General features: G+C 34.0%; 1 protein-coding gene across 1 annotated transcript in view; it reads right to left on the bottom strand.

The window, feature by feature from the left end:
• The window catches only part of LRRIQ1 (leucine rich repeats and IQ motif containing 1), a 206,696-nt gene that overhangs the window by 168,565 nt on the left and 15,748 nt on the right, over window positions 1-22,383 (bottom strand). Inside the window, exons 7-9 of the mRNA XM_032594019.1 lie at window positions 19,860-21,491; window positions 13,043-13,195; window positions 11,058-11,208 (exon numbers count right to left, since the gene is read on the bottom strand). Coding sequence (XP_032449910.1) covers window positions 11,058-11,208; window positions 13,043-13,195; window positions 19,860-21,491 — 1,936 coding nt within the window. The remainder of the gene's footprint in view (window positions 1-11,057; window positions 11,209-13,042; window positions 13,196-19,859; window positions 21,492-22,383) is intronic.

Below are 22,383 nucleotides of genomic sequence, written 5' to 3'. Positions count from 1 at the left end.
AACAAAATAAACAAGTGGGACTATATCAAACTACAAACTTCTGCACAGCAAAAGAAACCATGAACAAAATGAAAAGGCAACCTACTGAATGGGATAAAATATTTGCCAATCACATGTCTGATAAGGGTCTAATACCCAAAATAAAGAATTCACACAACTCAATAGCAAAAAACAAACAAACAAACAAACAAAAAATTCTGATTAAAAATGGGCAGAAGATCTGAATAGATATTTTTTTTCCAAAGACAACATATAGATGGCTAACAGACACATGAAAAGATGCTCCACATCATTAGTCATCAGGGAAATGCAAATCAAACACAAAGGGATCTCACCTCACATCTGTTAAAATAGCTATTACCAAAAAGACAAGAAATAACACGTACTGCAAGGATGTGGAGAGAAGGGAACGGAATCCTCTCACACTGTAAATGTGTGAATGTGAACTTTTGCAGCTACTAAGGAAAACGGTACGAAGTTTCCATCAAAAAGTTAAAAATAGAACTACCTTATGATCTAGCAATTCTTTCAGGTATTTATTTAAAGAAAAAACCCACTAAGTTGAAAAGATATATGCACCCTCATGTTTGTTACAGTATCATTACAATAGCAAAGATATGGATACAATCTAAGTGCCCACTGATGGTGAACGGATAAAATAATTGTGATATACAGATATATACAATAAAAACAAATAAATAAAATAATTAATTAATTAAAGTTGAAAAAGAATGAAATCTTGTCATTTGTGACAGCATGGATGGATCTCAAGGGCATTATGCTAAGTGGAGTAAGTCGAAAAAAGACAAATGTCATATGACCTCTCTCATATGTGGAGTCTGAAAAAATCGAACAAACCAAAACGAAACTCCCATACACAGAGAACAGATGAATGGCTATCAGAGAGAAAGGGGAGTGCAAATTGAATAAAGGGAGTCAGTTGTATAATGATGGATGGTAACTAGATGTGCTGTAGTAATCACTTGTAGTGTATACAAAAATCAAATTATGTTGTGCATCTGAAACAAATATAATGTTATAAACCAATTTTTTATGAGAGAGAGTGTGTGTGCAAGTGGGGTAAAGGAGCAGAGGGAAAGAGAGAGACAATCTTAAGTAGGCTTCATGCTCAATGCAGACCTCAATGCAGGGGCTCCATCCCAGGACTGTGGGATTATGATCTGACCTGAGCCGAAATCAAGAGTCAGACACTCAACCAACTGAAACACCCAGGCACCCCAATGTTATATATCAATTATATCTCAATTTTTTAAAAAGAAAATACTTTAAACACACACACACACACACAAAGAAATAAAAAAAACAAAGGGAAGGTTTTTAAAAAGTGGGTGAATCCAAAAGTATTGATATTATAAACTTATACTGTCTTAAATCATTCTAAATACACACATACAATTAAAATGCATGACAACAGTAGTATATTAATTTGGGAGCAAGTAAATAAAGTTTCAATTTTCTAAGACCCTAGTACTGCTTTGAAAAAGTACCACATAAATTCAGATTTGGTAAATCAAGAAGGCATGCTGTATCTATAATAAACCAAAAGAATAGTAAAATAATATGTAACTTATAATAGAAAGGAAAAATGAAATAATTTAAAACCTCAACTAAAACAAAAAGAGGCAAGAAAAGAGGAAAACGCAACAGGAGGAACAAACAGAATCAAATAGTATGATAGTGGATTTATGCTCAAATATATCAATAATTGCACTTAATTATTAATTAACCTTAGTTATTAAAGGCTAACTAAGCTGGAAACGAAGGCTGGAAACAAAGCTGGAATTTGTCAGGAAGCCTATAGAAAACAGTAATGAAAGCAACACATTTTCACATTACATACAACAGACATCTCAAAAATAGAACTTGCAGAAATATTGTAAGTAAAAGGGTAGAAAAAATTATGTTCTATACACACTACACCAGTGATTCTCAAAGTGTGGTCCAGAGATCTCCCTCGTACAGACGCTTTTAAAGGTTCTGTGGAGTCAAAACTATTTCATAATAATTCTAAGATGTTTTTTGCCTTTTCACTCTCATTTGCTCAAGAGCTTACAGTGGAGTTTTCCAGAGGCTACATGAGGTGTGATATTGTAGCAAATTAAATGCAGAAGGAAATACAGAAATCCAGCTGTCTTGTGTTAAGCTAGACATTAAAGCGATTTGCAAATATGTGTAACAATAACCCTCTTCTCACCATATCTTTTTGTTGAAAAATACATTTATTATTTAAAAACTGTTACTAATGGAAAAGCTTTATTATCTTAATCTCTGAATGAATTAATAAATAAAAAAAACAATTTCCCTCATTTTTTTCTATACAGTAAATACTGATATAACCTGTTTGAGGTGGGTACTCAATAGTTTTTATGAGCATAAAAGATTCCAAAGTCCAGAAGAAAGGTAGTTTGGGTATATCAGACACAGAAGACTAAGGCAGAAAGCTTTATTACAGATGAAAAGGGACATTTAAAAGTGATAAAATTGGTGAATTCAAAAGAAATTTATAACAGTTACAAATTTATATACAACAAATAGCATGGCCTCAAGAATATTTAGAGCAATAAAAAAAAAAACATGCTCTAAGAATAAAGAGCCACAATGCACAATCATCATGGGAGTCACATATATGACTTTTTCTCTATGGCGATGCTGACATGATCAGTGCATGCGGATTACAGGCACTACTGCGTAATAAAAACGAATACGCTCTGTCGTAGGCACTCCATGAATTTCAGGCCTATTCCAAAACTAGCCACATTTATATAAGCAAGTTACTTAACTTCTCTGAGTTTTTATTCCTTTATTTGTGGAGCGAGGGTGATTTCACGTTCTTGGGAGGATTAAAAACAGTATCATAAAGTAGTTTGCACACTTTCACATATGAGGTACTATTATGGCTTCCTAACAATCCTCAATAAAAATGATTTAAAAAAACTATAACTGTGGTGACCAATAAGGCTTCAAAGAGAAATGTTTGAGCTAACCCATGAAGAAATTGGATATTAACACACACTTTTTAAAAGTTTATATACAATTGATTAATCAGTAATTTGACCCAGGCAACGCATTTGGCTCAAAACGGGGAACCTAGACAGGACGTAAGTCACAATAACTTGCCGTTCTTCCTCCTTTATTCTTACAACTTCTTTTCTATCAATTGAAGGATAATAACTGGACAAAAGGGGCGTGCAGCAAGCCTTACCTTAGGATATCATTACTTCCTCAACATACCAAAGAAAATGATTCTTTTCCAGTCAACGTTTCTATTTCACTCCCCATCCCAAACAATACAAAACAGTAGCCACAAAACTATTCAAGAGCTTCTTACACATGATGTAAATATAACAACTATAAATATAAAGTGTCACTTAAATATTCTTGAGTCCACTGCTTCAATGTAATCTTTATTAACTCTTTAAAAGTTTCCTAGGTCCCACAAAATAGAACTGAGGTCAAATGTGTTTATCCCTCAAAAGGCCTTTGCCCATGGCAAAATTAGCATTTGGCCATACTTGCTACAAATATCTATTTCCAAGAATTTCTCCCACAGAAATGAGCCAATGGTCTAATAAAACATTCCTGCCACTTGGGGGGAATAAACCTCTCCTGTAAGGAACAGCAAACTAAAGATGTTAAATTACACTGGAGGTCTTCACTAAATAAGTGTTTGGTAAAGGTCTACCTTCTTTAGCTGCTCAGTGATTGCTATGTTTGATAGTTACATACAAATATGCTCAATGGCACTTAAGATTTTTAATTTCAATGCACCACTCCTTCAGGATCATACATGTTGTGTGAGAACAGGAATGCTAAATCAGGAGTCAGAAAACTTGGATGCTAGCCTCACCTCTGCTAGGACTTACATGAAAATTATGTGGGTCTGTTGTTTCATCTGGAAACTTAAGAAGCCTAAACTGGCAGATCTATAAAATCCCTTTCAGCTTTGTACTAGGCATTGTTGCATTTCAAAACTGAAGGGTAAGCTAGCACCATCTAGTGGAATATAAAAAAAATTCACTAAATATATAATAGTAAAAACCATTTCTACAAGCAAATGTCAAGGGTTTATTTTATTTTACTTAATTATTTTTTTCAAATGTTCCAAAGACAACACTTGTTGTCCAAAGACAACATGGGCAAGAATTAAGCCAGGCACATTTCCTCCAGGTGCCAAGACAGTAATCAAGCTTATGTAAAAATGTTGCATGATTTCAGTATCTTTCATACTTATAACACTAGTGTCATTTTTCCAGAAAGCAGTATTATCAGAAAACAAAGCATCACGGGGAAGAAACTCTCCTAGTACTTCTATCTACTTACAGTGACATCTTCTAGGAATGTGTTACCTGAAATATATAAACTAACAAATTAATTGTTCGCATTAAAGAAACACTTTTTCCAGATTAAAGTTTCCTTCAAATAGCAAAGAAGGAAACGTCATGAAATGAGGAGACAAAAATTATTATTTGCTTTTATACATTAACATCATACTTATTTGCATTTTTAATTAATTATAAATGAAAGATAGCAATTTATTCCCATTTGTCTCTCTCTCTCTATGTAAATATCATTAGATAATCTTGGTGAGAGTCAGGACACTCAGTTGTTTTCCTTATTGCTGCAGCCTCGCCAATCTTCCACTACTGTGTTCCAGTGCCTGGCAATGTGCTCACACATCATAGGTCCTCAGTAAGTTTGCTCGCTGATGAATTTATTAATCAAAGAACCTTAATATCATTACTTTTTCATCATAGTTTTAATATAGTCCAAAAATACTAATAATCTTAAACGTTAAATGCATATTTATTAGAGAGGCAGTAGAATGAGGCAATTAAAAAATCAGACACTAGGGATAGACTGCTGAGTTTTCAAATCCGACTTCTATATTTATACTAGCTGTGTGATCTTAGATAATTTACTTCACCTCTCTGTGCCTCAATTATTACCTGAGGTGGGGGGAGAGGAACATTTAATAGTAACTAACTCATAGCACTTATGTGAAAAGCAAATGAGTTAAATGTATAAAGCACATAAATATATGGTGGTTAAAAAAGGTATCTATTACTACATTCATCATATTAAATTATATTTTTTTACACATAAAATGTGTAAAACAATTTTGTCATACAGCATGAATTGTTTCAAATTAATTTAGTTTCAGAATGTTTCCCTTAGAAAGTCAATAAAATTCAACATAAAAGTAGAAGAAACAAAGAAAACTACATTATAAATTATAAATCACTGATTTTTCATTTGTTATTGGCTATTCACTAAAAAATTAAGTCAGAAATACTAACTCAAAATATGAAAAATTTCCCACAGATATTCAACATCATTTCAAGGAAAGTTTTTATACATTACTTCTGGAAAACAAAATGTTTTATCAATTTTACTTAAAATTTACCTATGGGAAATTTCAGGCAAATGAAAGTATGAAATAGAATAATTAGATAGTAACAAATGTTAAAATTTAAACTGCAAATCACCCAAATTAAATTCAGTTAAAAAAAAATAATACAGGAAAATAAAAAGTTTCCAGGAAAAAAAAAACCAAAATATTTTCTTTTTTAAAAGTTTATTTATTTATTTTTGAGAGCTAGAGAGTGTGCACAAGCAGGGGAGGGGCAGAAAGAGAGAGGGAGACACAGAATCCGAAGCAGGCTCCAGGCTCTGAGCTGTTAGCACAGAGCCCAATGCAGGGCTCGAACCCACAAACCATGAGATTATGACCAGAGCTTAAGTCAGATGCGTAATCGACTGAGCCACCCAGGGACCTCAAACATAAAATATTTTAGTCTAATAAAAAGTATAATAAAATCTCTTGTTTGTTCAAAATAAATCCATATTTATAATCACCAACTAAAGTGAGCTTAATAAATGTAAACAATTATTATGCACATTCAAAATATGCAAAAACAATTCCAGATCAAGTTAAAATATTCTATAATCAAAAACTGGCTGGAGTTCCTAGGTAGCTCAGTAAGTAAACTGTCCAACTTTGGCTCAGGTCATGATCTCACAGTTCCTGAGCTCGAGCCCCACAAGCAGCTCTATGCTGACAGCTTGGAGCCTCCAGCCTCCTTTGATTGTAGTTCCCTCTCTCTCTGCCCCTCCCCACTTGCTCTCTCTCTCTCAAAAGTAAATAAATATTTTTTAAAACCTTGCTACCAAAATAGAACCAATTATAGAAAATAACATAAAAATGTTATACGGTCGTTTTCAAATTACTCATGGCACACAATATGTTTAAGCATTAATGGCAATAATAAAAATATATTAACTTTGTAACTTTGAATTTATAGAATTACATTTTAAGTTGCTACTTTTAAAAAGTATATTTTACGTTGTGTTTCTATTTCTGTAATTAGTTTAATTAGAACGGAAAACATTCATTTCAATGAATAATTTCAAATGAATTGCCTTAAGCAGATTGACAGTTCCTATTCTCATTCACTTAAATGCAACGAAAGTCAGATAAAAATGTGCATTAAAGTTTTCTAATAAAAGGAGTAATTAGAGCTAACCTTACATATTTACTGCAACAACTACAGCTTAGTAAAAATTAGGAACAAATTATACTTGAAACTGCAGATGTAGAATACATGGTATTTCTTCCAATTTTATTTCACCTCCTTAAGAAATATTATAGCATGGAATAGTAACCTATTAACTTATAAACACAAATCTATCTTTGTGCTCCTTCATAAGGGTTCTTAGCATCAATACATCATTGAAAGACAAAATCTATGCTTTTCCCTTAGCTCAACCAGAATCTCTGTAAGCAGTTCCTAAAGATGAAAAACAGACTCCAACTGGTCTTCAGAAAAATCTACTTTTTCATGTATACTCTCCTCACACTCAATAAATACAGTGTTTTCATTGTGCCCAACAGACAGCAAAGATGTCTTTTACCTTGTTTGCTCTGTACTACATAAAGATACCTCAAGTACATCAATTAATACCACGGCAGTTTCCACATAAATCACGCAGATATCCTATCCCAGGAAATCCACTGGTTACAAGAAATCCCATACAGCCCTGCTGGCAATGAAAATGAAGTGAATGGGAGTTAAAGCATCTCTCTCACAAACAGCCCCCTTTTTTTTTTTTTTTGTTAAGCTTGCTTCAGTGTGTGCCAATATAGCAACATATATTATCAATGCACTTGCCTTCATTCCAGCAACAACAAAATTATTTCTGTCTTGTAAACTAAAATTTTAAAATAAAAATTGTATCAAAGGTATCACTATTTCCATATGGGAGAAAATATGAGTAGTCCCAAAGCAGGCAGCACAGACACATAGGCAAATAAACACATTAAAGAATATTATGCATTATATTTTCAAAAGTGTGCCTTGAAATGTCTGCAAAAGCTTGCTTTTTGAAAACAACTATATTTTTCCCATATTAAAAATAAAAAAGGAAGATGATGGTGACTGCCTAGATCCAACTCTCCCTGTATCTCCTTCAGAAATCCATAATGAGCAACAATTAAATAAACGTACCCCAACCTATGCTTCCAGTGTAAATGGGAGATGAAATTACAAGCTGATTTTTTTCTAAGTGGGGTAGTAAGCATCCACAACCAATACAATCCACCCTACTCCACACTGGTACAGAGGGAATCCTATGGAAACTGAATAGATAAGTAAGAAATGGAAATGCTCCAGTGGTGGGAGAACCCATGTATTGTCAACAAGACCTCCTCCCAGAAAGAGATAGCATCATCCCGAGTGTGATGACAGTGCTAACACCAAGTGTCTACGATGAATTACTAATGCAAATGGCCATGTCCTATAAATTTAAAATTGGATCCAAAAATAGAAACCAAATATATGCTGTATATAAGTACATACCTAAAACAAAGTGCTTCGAGATGTTTTGTTTTGTTTTGCTTTTTATGGCCAAGTAGGCAAATACAAACAAAAATAAAATGTTGTTAGACAAGGTAAAGTTTAGTTTCAAAGCATTAAGGAGAAAAAGAAGGGAATTTATAAATTTCAAGGCTAAAATTCACAATAAAGATAACACAGTTAAGAATATCAGTGAAACATCATGAAGCAACACTCATAAAACAGAAACCAAAGAATATACAAAAGTAAATAGACTGAATAATAACAAATATATTTATACTAGCTCAACTCCTTCAGTCTATGATGGGTCAAGTAGACATAGAAGATCTCCAACAAATGATCACTAAAGTAGGTCATAAAGATAAAAATGTAAACTCCACACTCCAACTAAAAACAATGACCTCCTTTTTAAGTACACATGAAACATTCCTGAAAATTGACCACACATTAGAAAATCACAGTAAGTTACAAAAAGCAGAAGTGGCACAAAGATAAGTCTCTCACTATAATACAATAAAACTAAAAAGAATAACAGCAACAACACAAAATGGTCTTACCATATAGAAATTTTAAATCTTAGGTAAAAGGCAAAATATGTCATAAAATTGTAGAACTGATGAAAACACAGAGGTTATGGACTAAACAGTGCTCACAGGAGAATGTATAGACTTCAAGTATTTACGCTGGGCTGTCTGAGTGGCTGGGTTGGTTAAGCATCTGACTGTTGGTTCCGGCTCAGGTTATGATCTCACGGTTTTGTGAGTTCGAACCCTGTGTCCAGCTTTGTGCTGGCAGTGTGGAGCCTGTCTTGGATTCCCTGTCTCTCTTACTCTTTCTCTTTCTCTGCTCCTCTCCCACTTGCACTGTCTCTGTCTCTCTCAAATAAATAAACTTTCTTAAAAAAACATTTATGTTAACAAGAGTGAAAAAGAATAAAAATAATTGAATTAAACCCATAGAATGTTCCTGACACTATCTTCCTAAATTACAGATGTCCTATGCATCAGCAATATATATTGCAGAACATTAACCTAAAGATATAACTGATAAAGTATGAAATGATATAGGTATCCAATTAGGTATTATGGCAAATGTGTAAGATTAGAAACCACCCAATGTCCCTCAACCAGGAACCAGTGGAATAAAACCTTATCCATCCACAGAACTGAATACTATGAAACTATGAAAAAAGAATGTTATGAACTCCATAACACGCTGTTAAGTGAAAAAAATAAACATAATGGAGAGTACTTAAAATATTCTATATTTTTGTTTTTGTTCTTTACTTTTTTAAGTTTTATTTATTTATTTTGAGAGAGAGAGTGTGTGTGTGTGCACATAAGTGAGAGCTGGGGAGGGGCAAAGAGAGAGGGAGAGAGAGAGAGTCCCAAGCTGTCTCCACACTGTCAGCACAGAATACTATATGGGGCTAGAACTCAAGAACTGTGGGATAATGACCTGAGCTGAAATCAAGAATCGGACACTCAACCAACTGAGCCACCCAAGCACCCCAAATATTCTCTTTTGTGAAAGGATTAGCATGTATACATGTATCTCTTAGATATATGTTGTAAATGTATATTTACATATACATATATACACATAAGTGATATACATACATTGTATACATATATACATGTTATATGTGCATATACACAAAATATATATATAAAAAGTAGATATGACAACAGAGTGAAAAGACAGGGAAAAAAGAATGATCTCTTTGAGTATGCCTTTTTTTAATGTAATTTGACTAATGTAGTCTGTTTCACATATCAAAAATAAAATAGAATCAAATGGGAAAGTGAGCTTTCTTCCACTACCCCATCTATTCCCATCCCACTCGCTGAAATTTCAGTCCAGATCACATTTCCTAATGATTATAGTAAGGAGAAGGTGGAAAGGACTACCTTTTGGGGGTCCAAAAATTTAAGCTATTAGTATTATTCCAGTGTAAAAAAGTTTTTTTTAACTTGTTTATATATTTATTTTGAAAGAGAGAGTGAGCAAGTGGGTCAGAGAAAGAGGGAGAGAGAGAATCCCAAGCAGGCTCTACACTGGCAGCGCAGAGCTCGACGTGGGGCTCAAACTCACAAACCAGGAGATCATGACCTGTGCTGAAGCCACGATTGGGATGCTTAACCAACTGAGCCACCCAGGTGCCCCAGAGTAAAAATTTTACCAAGTTCCTGACTTTTTGGCAATCTTGATTATACATTAACCATTATTTAAGCCCCTATCAAGGCCCTTGAGAATTTCACAAGTGAAAAACAAACAGAGAATTTTAAGCCAGGCACTAAGAAGTATAATGAGATTTTTATTTTAGAGTGATCCCACTGTTAACAGTCTAGAAGTAAGCTGAAGTTGAATTTCAGTAGGAAGAGGAGGGAAGTTGGATAGTAAAAAGTGAAAGCACAAACAGAACACTTTCACAAAACTTGACAGTCAAGGGTAAGAGCAATGAGGCAATGGTAGAAGTGAATGGCAAAAGGAAGTGTTTGACATAAGACAGGTGATAAATGATAGAATAAAGTATTAAAGGAAACTGACAGTCTTAGAAAATAGAAGGAATGGCCTTAAACAAGAAAAGACATTTTCATTGCTGAATAATATGGATTATAAAGTATGAGGGTAGAAACAGACATAGATAAAAAGGGATACAGATATACAGATGGAAGGATGGAAAAGATTAGGGTGATGCAAACTGATGAATTCTTTCTTTCATGTGGTGATAGCCTTATCTAAAAAAGGAAGGGTTAGTACAAGTAGGGTATGTAGGCAAGGAAAGGAGTGATGACAGGGATTTTTAGGGAACAGTTATGACAGTTGCCAAGTGTAGAAAGCATAGGATCCATAAACATATGATGGAACCAAGCCAGGGTATTAGATTCTGTAGTATAGCTCAGATCACTACTGGCTATAAAAACAGGAACAGGTCAGTGAATATAGTAATTTAAGGAGCTACTAATAACTAGCCATTTACCAGTGGTGGAAGCATATTCCCTTTATATATTTTAAAAATAATTTTACTTCCTTCATGCACCTGGATAAAAGATTAGAGAAGTACGGCACAAATAAAATAAGCAAATTAGTGATGGCGGCCTGTTCTTGAAAAGTAATAAATGAAACAAAATGTAATAATGAGAAATAAATGCCAATATATTCAAATTCCCTTGCTCTTACCAATTCGAGTGATTTTATTATGTGAAAGTTCAAGATTTTGGATATTAGTGCAGCCATCCAAACCATGAAAAGAAGTCAGTTGATTTTTATTAAGAAGAACAACACAGAGATTTTCCAAATTTTCACAATTGATAGACTCAATATGGTTTTCCTAAAACAAAGAACAAATGTAATTAGTTTTATCTCAATGTCTTACTAATGAAACATTTAAGGCTTACAAAAAGAGGAAGAGTGAGATGTGATCTCCAAGCATACATCCAAATCTCTGACTTTAAGACAAATATGTAGAATGTTATGGTATCTAGATGAAAATAGTAAGTAATCTAATAAATTATTAACTAATTTTGTACTTATTAATAATCTTTCAAAATACAGAATACAGACGATCATGTAACAAAATATTTCAAGCAATCTAAATGAACAAAAGTGAACACTTGGTCATAGTTCCTTTAAAACTATCATTTTAAAGACTGAAACAAGTTGAAATCTCCCCACTTCCCTTCCTCAGTCCCTTTTGCTCCCTTCCTCTCCAAAGAACAGCAATATTGTGAATTAGGTATGTTATCTCATGTGTACGTTTATATTTTTACTACACATACATATCTCTGCAATACATAATACTGGTTCAGTGTCAAGATCACGTGTCTAGGATGTAACAGCAATTCTTTTTTTTTTTTTTTTTTGCAAGAGAGAGCACAAGAGGGAGAAGAGGAGGGACAGAGAGAGAGAGAGAGGATAACAGAGGATCCAAAGCGGGCTCCATGCTGACAGTAATAAGCCTGATGTGGGGCTCAAACTCACAAACTGTGAGATCATGACCTGAGCCGAAGTCAGACGCTTAACCACTGAGCCACCCAGGTGCCCCAGCAATTCTATTTTTTAAGACCACAGAAGGATAAATGGGCTTTTAAGAATCTTAAGGGAGTAGTCTCATAGCATCCCCCCTCAAAAATATTTATGAGCATAAAGCCTTTGTCTAATGGAGTGAACTTAATAAGAAGCATAAGAAATCCAGAAAGTTTTAAAAGAAAATCAGATTGGTGGAAACACTGCCTGTGTGAACTGAAAAGAATAAGTCAAATGAAAAGAAGCCTCAAGCAACAACACCTGCCCCCATCCTCTTTGGGAAAAAAACAGGCTGAGAAAAATTCTCAGTTGCAAACAGCACTCCTTCCGGAAAAAGAAGTATGCCTTGAGAATACTTCTCAAGTCTTCTTCAGAATTCTGAATAATACTTCAGTCTGCTCCAGTGGGCAGAACCCAGAGTCATAGAAAACTATTTTTATGGAGAACTGAGTCCTCATTAAGGAAATGATATGTGTTCAGCTATGGAACAGGCACTGCTATGGGCTTCTTGTTTTCTTTCATTTTGAATGGGAATGACTATTGTAACTAATCAAGCCCTATCTCACCACTGTCTGTGAGGGTGTTACGGGGGAGGGAACAGTGAGAGAAGATAACTTCTCATTTTATCTCACAGATCTCGGACTTGAAAGAACTCTATCAGAGCATGTTATCTCCACTTGGGTCTGATTTAGATGAGAAAATTCTGTGCTTCAAGTGTAAGTCTGATGCCACAAGGTGATGAGATTTGGGGGTTTCTGGCACCTGAGTGTATTTTGCATGTGGGAAGGATGTGACTCTTTAGGAGCCAATGGGTAACTTTGGTAGGCCCCAATAAATTTCACCAACCCAGTATTGACACATCGACCCAGTCCCCTCTCACACAAATTCAGACTTGGTGAGCAGGATGACAGCAGATGCTTGATAAGCATTTGAATATTGGAGATTTGTCTTTCTGGTGGCACTGGGCGATTCCGTAAAGAAGCTCAAAATGGAAGAGACAGACACACACACACACACACACACACACACACACACACACACAGTGTGTATTTTATTTATATAAAATATAAAATATTTTATATTTTATTTTATTTTATATTTTATTATAGGATAAATAATGAGGAGAATGGAGGACATACCTGTGCATCAATGTGTTTCAGCTTTTTGCAGTTACTCAGGCTGTGCAAAGAAGTTAATCCACAGCGTCGAAGAGACAGAAATTGAAGATTTGGACACTCTGCCAGTGTGGAAAGACTACAACCTGACAAATCTTGAAATGTAACTGTTGTAACCTAGAGAATGCAAGAAAATTGGAGCGCAAGAAAATTGGAGTAAAAATAATGAATATAAACTATATTAGCCTTGCAAAATTGTTTTAAAAATTCATCTAAGAGGCGCCTGGGTGGCTCAGTCAGTTAAGCATCCAACGTTGGCTCCAGTCATGATCTCATGGTTCATGCGTTCGAGCCCCGCATAGAGCTCTTTGCTGACAGTCAGAATTGATAGAATCCTGCTTTAGATTCTGTGTCCCTCTCTCTACATCTCCCCCGCTTGCACTCTGTCTCTCAACAATAAATAAACGTTAAAAAATTTTTTAATAAAAAAATTAAAATAATTCATCTAAAACACTAAGGCTATATGTTGAAAATTGACTTACTAACAACTCAATTTCAACTAAATTATCTGGCCTCTTTTTTTTTTCCTCACATAGAAAGGACAAATAATGCATCATCCATGACCAATTCAAATACAAAAAAAGCAACGTGCATAGAAGCAATAATATAATCGTTTATTAGCTCACTCCCTGATTTTTCACCAAATTCACTTTCTGTGTGAATTATTTTGGCACTATTTTGAGGACTATACTACATAAATGTTTAAGATCTGTATCCTAGGGATACCTGGATAGTAATAGGAGCCACAAAATGTCAGGGGATAGATTTTGTACCCAACCCTCCATGCTTCAACTAGAATAGCTCAGTTATCTTCCAAAAACAAAGAAAATTTGAGAAATTATAGAACCTGAAATAAATAGAACCATGCAGGGGCGCCTGGGTGGCTCGATCGGTTAAGCATCCGACTTCGGCTCAGGTCATAATCTCACGGTCCGTGAGTTCGAGCCCAGCGTCAGGCTCTGTGCTGACCGCTCAGAGCCTGGAGTCTGTTTCAGATTCTGTTTCTCCCTCTCTCTCTGCCCCTCCCCTGTTCATGCTCTGTCTCTCTCTGTCTCAAAAATAAATAAACGTTAAAAAAATTAAAAAAAAAACTTTCATAAAATAGAACCATGCAATAATAAGTAAACCATGTAATAAAAATAATTTCATTTTACAAGTCCTCTGAATTATAATGGTATGAATCATTCCTTACTAATATACTCAAAGCATGTAGAATCTGTGATACAACAAATCATGAATGGTATATTTTTTCCTGTATTTCCAAATACTTTGGAGACCATACATTTATGAAATTTCTGATTACTGAGATATTACTGTGGACTCAATACTTCACAAAGCTTTTTTTCTTAAACAACTTTTCTATCTTTTTGGTTTTAGTCTTTTTAACTGAAGAAAATTCAATGTCAAAGAATGTGCTCAACTTTGTGGTATGTATATTAAGGACTACACTTAAAGTTCCACAAGAATATGTCAGATAACAGGAATATTTTTGGATTGCTGAAAAGCACTCTATTATTAAACTCAAGAACTCTCACATAAGTAAAATGGCAGAAAAATAAATATAATATGTTGGCTCTTCAGTATAATTGAGTCCATGCACTGAAATAACTATATATGCTAAATCATTGTATAGTAAGAATACTTTCACACATTTCATATCAAAAATCCTACCTGAGGCCAGGTTTCCCATGTACTGAAAAGAAATTTTAATATTATTAGCTTCATAAGAAGAGTCTAGTATATATCATACTGAAAACAGAGATTCAAAAAATGTTCTATTGAAATTCAAAGCACTATTGCTTCAGAAAAAGCTAGAAAAAGTACAAAACTCTTAAGTACAGTAACTCCTCTTCATATGGAATATTTCCTATGCATTAAATTAAACTGAAAGTTTTAAATTTACATGTTTATATAAGTGAATGGAAGACCATATGGTCCTAGAGGTATAAGGAAGGAATTAAGCCCACTCCTTACTTTAAATAGCAAAAGTAATAATATTTTTTTAAATTTCAGGTGAAATAAGTTTTTAGTATAATTATTTCAGGAATTTTTCAGTTATTATAATCTAAAATAACTTTTGAAACAAATTTCTATTTTATGGTATCTCAGAAAGAAAAATATTCATCCATTTGTGTCAAGAAAGCCACAGTATATTACCCATTTAATTTGTCCACAAGAGAACCTATAAATTCTGTAATTGGGAAGCTAGCTCTATACTAAAAAGTGAAAACACTATTTAGAACTAAGCACTTAAAAACTGAAAATTCCTGGGGCACCTGGGTGGCTCAGTCAGTTAAGTGTCTGACTTTGGCTTAGGGCATGATCTCGCAGTTTGTAGGTTCAAGTCCCTCGTAAGGCTCTGTGCTGACAGCTCAGAGCCTGGAGCCTGCTTCAGATTCTGTGTCTCCCTCTCTCTCTGCCCCTCCCCCGCTCACGCTCTATCTCTCTCAATAATAAATATTTAAAAAAAAAAAAACCCTGAAAACTCCACAACTGCAGATTTATAGTAACAAATGCTTCTCTACCTTCTAATGTATGTTACCTTGCTTGACTTCATAATACGCTGCTTACAATCACCTATGTAAACAATAAGGTTCTAGTTTTTATGATGTGGTCATTTCTCTAGCTTAATTTAATTACAGTAAAGAAGTGACAACTGCTCCAGTGTCCTTGTTAATGGTATCCACTTTTGAATATGAGGCATTTCAATAATATCTCCTCCTCCCTTTTATTGAAGATTTTAAAATTTCCTTATGATGTAGCAATTTATTATCTATTCTACCCTAGGTTTTGCCAAACATGAGATCAAAATAAATTTTTATATTAATCATGTATTGATCTATGCATGGCAATAATCAAATAAAACTGCTTTATGCCCCAAATATTAAGGTCATTATAAAATTAATACTCATAGGCATTCACCACTTCATGGTCAGCCTGAAAAAGAGCAACTGAAGCATAGTGGATGCTCACTAAACGCTTCTGAAATAAATGAAGGAATAAATTGCCCTGCAGCAAAACTAAAATGTACTAATAGCATTCACAGTTTCTTTCCTTAATAGTGAGTAATATGAAGATATTTTAGATACTAATATTTTCAAACTCTTATAACTTGAAAAAACTGTTCTACCTATAGAATCTTTGACTCATTCATTATATTTTAATACAAGATAACAAATCAGTTTTCTACTTAATAATCACCTATAGGTCCCTAAATCCTTGACAGATCATGGTACATAAAATGACCTAAAATAGCAGTATAATTTTAGAGATTTCACTCTCAATTATTCTCGAGTTCAACATAAGGAGTGTCAGTCATCTATGTAAACTGTAATTACAAAAATAATGAAAGTCATGACTCTTGGTTTTGCTTTTGGCAGAACATCTGTTCAGTGACACAATTTTAAATCTCTTTAAATAATATCATTTGAAAAATCAGCTGCAAAGAGACTGAATCTGAGTAATTACCGGCTTAAATGAATCAGAATCTAACTTTTAGTAGTGCATGTGCCATTACAACACCAGTTTATTACAATTTGCCTTGTATAAGGATGTGAAAGATTCTGATCTAGAAGTTAATCAACAGCTGAGATGCGATCCTTCATGCCATGTTATAAAGACATATAAGAAAAGCCTTAAGTTCAGTACCTTTTTTACGGTTATTTGAAGCAAGTTATCATTAGTAACAAAATACCAAAAATAAAATAAAAATGAATTAACTAGAAAAAATATATATTAGTTATCAATAATCTTTGCTTGAGATCCAAGTTTGACAATAACTATTATATATACTAGGAGTCCTAGGCTATAATCTTCATATATATTATTTCAAAACTCAACAATCCTATCCAATAGATATTGCTCTTCCCAGTTTATAGAAGATAAAAGTGAGGCTCAGAAAAATCAAGCACCTTGCCCAAGGTGACACAGCCAGTAAATGGCAGATATAAAATTAGGACCCTGATCTTACTTGATATAGGGCTTTTTAGTACTTTATTAAATTTTACTTAAATAAATTTTCTATTAATTTCTTTTTTCATTAATACCTTCTATCTAAGTTGTGAAGCTAGTAGTTATATGGAGAATAAGGTCAACATTCAGTTGGAATTATTTATTCATCCACTTATCCCTCCTCCCACTCATCCATCCAACAGTCGAGTAATGAAAACCACTATTTGCCTGGTCATATGTAAAGCAGTATAGACAAGAGGCAGACCCGATTTCATGAGCCAAAGGCTGAAAGTGAGAGATTAATATAAGCAAAATGAATTCATCATTGGGTGAAATTCTAGAAGAGTAAAATTTTCTCTTCTAAAGGTCTTCTCCAGAAGGGCCTTACAAAGATGGCAGCAACTGATCAAGATAAGGACAAAGACGTGGAGCTAAGAGATTAGAAAATCAAAGTAAGGGAGTCATGGGTCAGTAGTAGTAGTGAATAATGACACCAAGATAAACCATCTACCAGAGTCATTACAAGATGGTAGTTTATAACACTGCTGCATTTGTAGACACATTCATAAATATCTTTCAACTTTATACTGCATACTGGATGCTTCAAAGAAAAATTAAATGTTTGAAATAGTTGCGTGAGTAGTGGTTAGAGGATTACAGTGTCCTTTACAACATTTCTACTCAAATTAATCCATGGACCAGCACCAACAGCATCATCCAAGGGCACTGAAAAAAATGCAGAGCATTGAGACTAGCCACTAGACCCAACGAATCAGAACCAGCATTTTAAAATTTCCAGGTGATCTGTATACACAGTACAGTTTGCAAGGATTTGCTCTAAGAAATAAGAGGGTTAATCCTCACTTTACACACATTGACAAGAGTTTCACAAAAGAAACAGGGTGGATAGGAGAAGAAACACCAAGCAGACAGGTTCACACATCTTAACCTCCTCAGTGCTCTTCTTGTTGAACAGAGCAAAGACCCAGAATGAAAGAAAAGAGCACCATTGTTTTTCTAACTTCAGTTTACATTAGAAACAAGTACACAGTGAGCATGAAACTGTCACTCAGGCCTAGCTTAAACATATACATAAAGAAAATTACCCAAAGTAAAAATTAGTAGCTAATGTTATAAATTCAGAAAGCTTACACTAGGGGCACTTGGGTGATTCAGTTGGCTAAGCGTCAGACTTCAGCTCAGATCATGATCTCACAGTTCATGAGTTCAAGCCCCACGTCAGGCTCTGTGCTGACAGCTCAGAGCCTGGAGCCTGCTTTGGATTCTGTGTCTCCCTCTCTCTCTGTCCACCCCCCCCACCCCCCGCCAACTTGCACTCTGTCTCTATCAAAAAAAAATTTTTTTAAAGGAAAAAGAAAAAGAATGCCTGCAGTAACATCTTAGGGAAAATAGAAAAAGAATGATTCCAGAGATAACATAGCCAAAGAAAAAAATTAATAGAAGAGTTAATGAGTGATTCTATAGGTAGCCCTACAGATCTGATGGAAATGAAAAATACATTGCCTAGGAAATAGAGGAACTTTAAAGTAATTCTTGTTCTTTATACTGCTTTTTCACATTCCAGAGATCTCTTTAAAGCCAACTATCTTATTACCCTATCACAGAATCTCTGAAATCTTATTTATAGCAATTATCAAAATCTGTAGTAATGTATTTAACAGTGTATTTATTTGTTTAAAGCCTTTTTGTGTACCAAAGTTAGCTCCATAAGGTCAAAGATAGGTTTCTTTCTGTCCCTTCAACAATACATATTAATCTATCATATTGGACAGATAAATATTAGTTGAGTGAATGAATTTAAAAAATTCATATATATTAACATGAATATTTCTTTTCATAGGCATCTGTCTATATCAAAAAACTAAATAAATTTTAGTGAATACATTTCAGTTTCTGGCCCTAGACAAATATATGTATTTTAATCATGAAGTCCTTTCTAGTATTATACCACTTGAAATATTTTTTTACTGTTTTTCTACATATCTGTTAGTTTCTGTATTAATTTTGGTTGAAATATGGGCTTTACACATAGAAATTAGTAGCAGTTGATGACAATTATTTTAAATGTCAGTATATACATACCGTGTTTATATAGCACATGACTAAATTCTAGAGTCTTCTATTGTAAGCCCTTCTTTCACAGCCCTTGTCAAGTACAGAGAAATCCACTTCATTCCAAAACAAACCAGTAGGTGGTATTGTGCCCAAAACTATAGCAAAGTAACTGAGTGTCAATTTTGGAATTTCCTATTCTAATTCAACACTAAATTCCCAGCTGCCTCCATTCTTAGAAGCTTAATAATGGCTACAGGAACCCTGAACATGGCTTCAAGATATAAACCAAAACTTTTTATAGTGCTTCACTGAGAAAGAAGATGCCTTGAATAATTTTAACTGAGATCTTTTAAATACATCCCCTCGCAAATGGGGGCAATATCTCATTAGCAATATCACCGATTAAGAGACAAAATTCTTGGGACGCCTGGGTGACTCAGTCAGTTGAGGGTCCGACATCAGCTCAGGTCATGATCTCATGGTGCCTGAGTTAGAGCCTCGCATTGGGCTCTGTGCAGACAGCTCAGAGCCTGGAACCTGCTTTGGATTCTGCGGCTCCTTCTCTCTCTCTCCGCCCTTCCCCACTTGTGCTCTCTCTGTCTTTCTCTCAAAAATAAATAAATATTAATTTTTTTAAAAAAAAGAGGCAAAATTCTTGGATACAAAATACGCCTTCTACTGATATTTTTAAAGTTACATTTTAGAGAACTAATTGTAATTAAATATGAAAAAATATTATAAAGTTATAAAATACCTGCTGTAAAGTATTCCAAGGGCCACACTGAAGAATTTCTAGTGTATTCAAAGGAGGCATCGTGTTGGCTGGGCATTTTACAGGTCTCTTTGTCCTAACAATTTCCTTTTGTTGATTTTGCTTGAAAATTTCAAACCAAGGTTTAAATGATTTTATCCAAGCTAGCCTCTTTTCTTCAATAGAAGATAGAAGTGTTGACTTTGGTAAAGTACAGGTCACAATATTTTCACATTCAGCTCTATTATTACGACATTCTTCTGCGGTTTCTTTAATTTGAGACTTAAGAGAGTTTACTTCTTTAAAAACTAAGGAATTTTTTGCGTCAAAACGTCCCAAATCTTCACAAAGAGCATTTCTTCCTAAAGTATAATCTTGCTCATTTATTTTGTTTTCTATATTTATCATGGAATCACTGCTGTTAAAAATCACATCACTATTCAGAGTATTGCCTTCTCGGTTCTCCTCAGTTTCTTTGGAAATGAAATCAACCTCTTGTTCTTGTAGTATTACATTTTCTCCTATATCTTTAGGATTTTCTAATTTTAGTGGTTGTTGCTTCACTGAAATTACTAAAATATTATTCTCTTCATATAGTGGTCCATTCTGTTCTGATATCTCTTCTTTTTCTACTTTTTGTACCTTATTCTGTTGATTATCTTTGATTATTTTCTGTGCTTCATTGTTTTTCACCTTGTTAATTCCTTGACTATGTCCTAATATTATTGTTTGGGTGTCTTGTCTCACATTCTCATTTATGGCAGGTTTCACATGTTCCCCTTTTTGCATTTGAGACTTTAATTCTTGCAGATGAAACTGTTCATTCACGTTTTCTTTCAGACCTGGGTATTCCAATTCGGTTTTTTTGTCTACATCTTCACATTTTCTTTCTTGCTTGACGATTTTTGTGGAATGTTGTTGTTTTGCTAGGTTTTCATTTTTTACTTCCATTTCAATTTCTGCCAAAATCACCTGGTTTGGTATAGAATCTTTCCATTGCACTTGTATCGGCTCTTTTAATACAAGCTGTCTACCTACATTTTTTCTCTTAGTTGATTGTTCAACTAGCCAGAGGGGAACATCTTCCCACTCCTTTGACTTTTCCTCCCCTACCTTTTTGGCTATATCATCCTCATTCTTTGATGTATCTTCAACAGTTAAATGTTTTGCATTATATTCACCTTTCTTTAATGTTCTACTTATTATTAGCTGTCTGCTTGCATCTCCTCTTAATCTTAATTTTTCCTTGTTTAATAGTTGCTCTTTTTCTCTTCTCACGATGTTCTTTTTTTCTTCATATTCTATTTCTCTCCTCTCCCTTTCCTCTTGCTTCTGCTTTTTTATCTCTTCCTCAACCTTTTGTTCTTCCTCCAATCTCTTTTGTTTTTCTTCTTCCATCTGTCGTATTTTTGCTTCTTTTTCTTTCCACTCTTGTGCTTCCCTTTTCTTACTTTCTATTTGTTCTTTTATGATTGGACCATATTTTTGGTAGACCACAAATGCTTTATATTTAGCTTGAATTTTTACAGCTGCATTATGATGCAGTTTTAACAAACGCATTTTTTCTTTTTCTTGCAGATCTTTAAATCTTGTTCTTTCTTCTTCTATTTGTAGATGCAACTTTTTAATAAACTCCTAAAGTAAAGTAAGATAAATACCAGTATAAGTGAACAATATTATTAAAATACCATATAAAATATAGGCTGAAAACAAATTGTTAAATTGAAGTCATAATGAAGTTACTATAAAATTCACTTAGAAGGACAAAAGCCATTTATTTTAAAGGATATAATATTTTAAAATATTTGAGAGATTTGATCAAGTTAGTAAGTTGACATTCTAATATTATGACTATACTAAGCCACTCAGATATAAATTGGGGAATTCCTTGAAGATAGAAAGCATATGAAATTAGAATAGTACAGAGAAAAAGCGAGAAAAACCACAAGCCAAAATTTGTGTAGGGGAAAAGGACTTTAAACTTTCCCAGAGCTAGCACAGGGACTGCAGACACAGGGAATTATTTGGTGAGATGATGATACCAGGAAGGCAAGGTAGAGCATACATATATGCAATATGAAGAACCAGCCTAGTCACACATTTTATCCTTTCTCAACTATTACGAGAGCTGATAAGCACATACTACATTAAATGAGATCATTGGGTTAGGTGAGAAAATGCCATTGTCACTAGAGTCCTAAAACAAAAGTAAACAGGTCAACAAAATTCAGCAACTATTGGAGAAAAGCTAACACAAAGGATGTGAGGCAATGAAAATACTTGAACAAGCAGAAGGAAGAACTAGTTTCTGAGAAAAGGTAGGTACTAAATAAAAATTTAAATATTTTTTTAGGAAAAATATGTTTAAATAAGAATAACTTTATCTAAAAATGAAATGAAAATATTCAAATAAAAAAATATGACTCATTCATACAAAAAATCACACTAGAATGACTTTAAATAGGTGTTGGCTAAAGAAAAACTTCCAAGTTAGGTGTTTTTCCAAAACAACCTGCAAAACAACAAA

Source organism: Lynx canadensis, chromosome B4 (assembly GCF_007474595.2).
Source record: "Lynx canadensis isolate LIC74 chromosome B4, mLynCan4.pri.v2, whole genome shotgun sequence".
NCBI classification, from domain to species: Eukaryota; Metazoa; Chordata; class Mammalia; order Carnivora; family Felidae; genus Lynx; species Lynx canadensis.
This window is presented reverse-complemented; position numbering and strand designations above follow the sequence as displayed.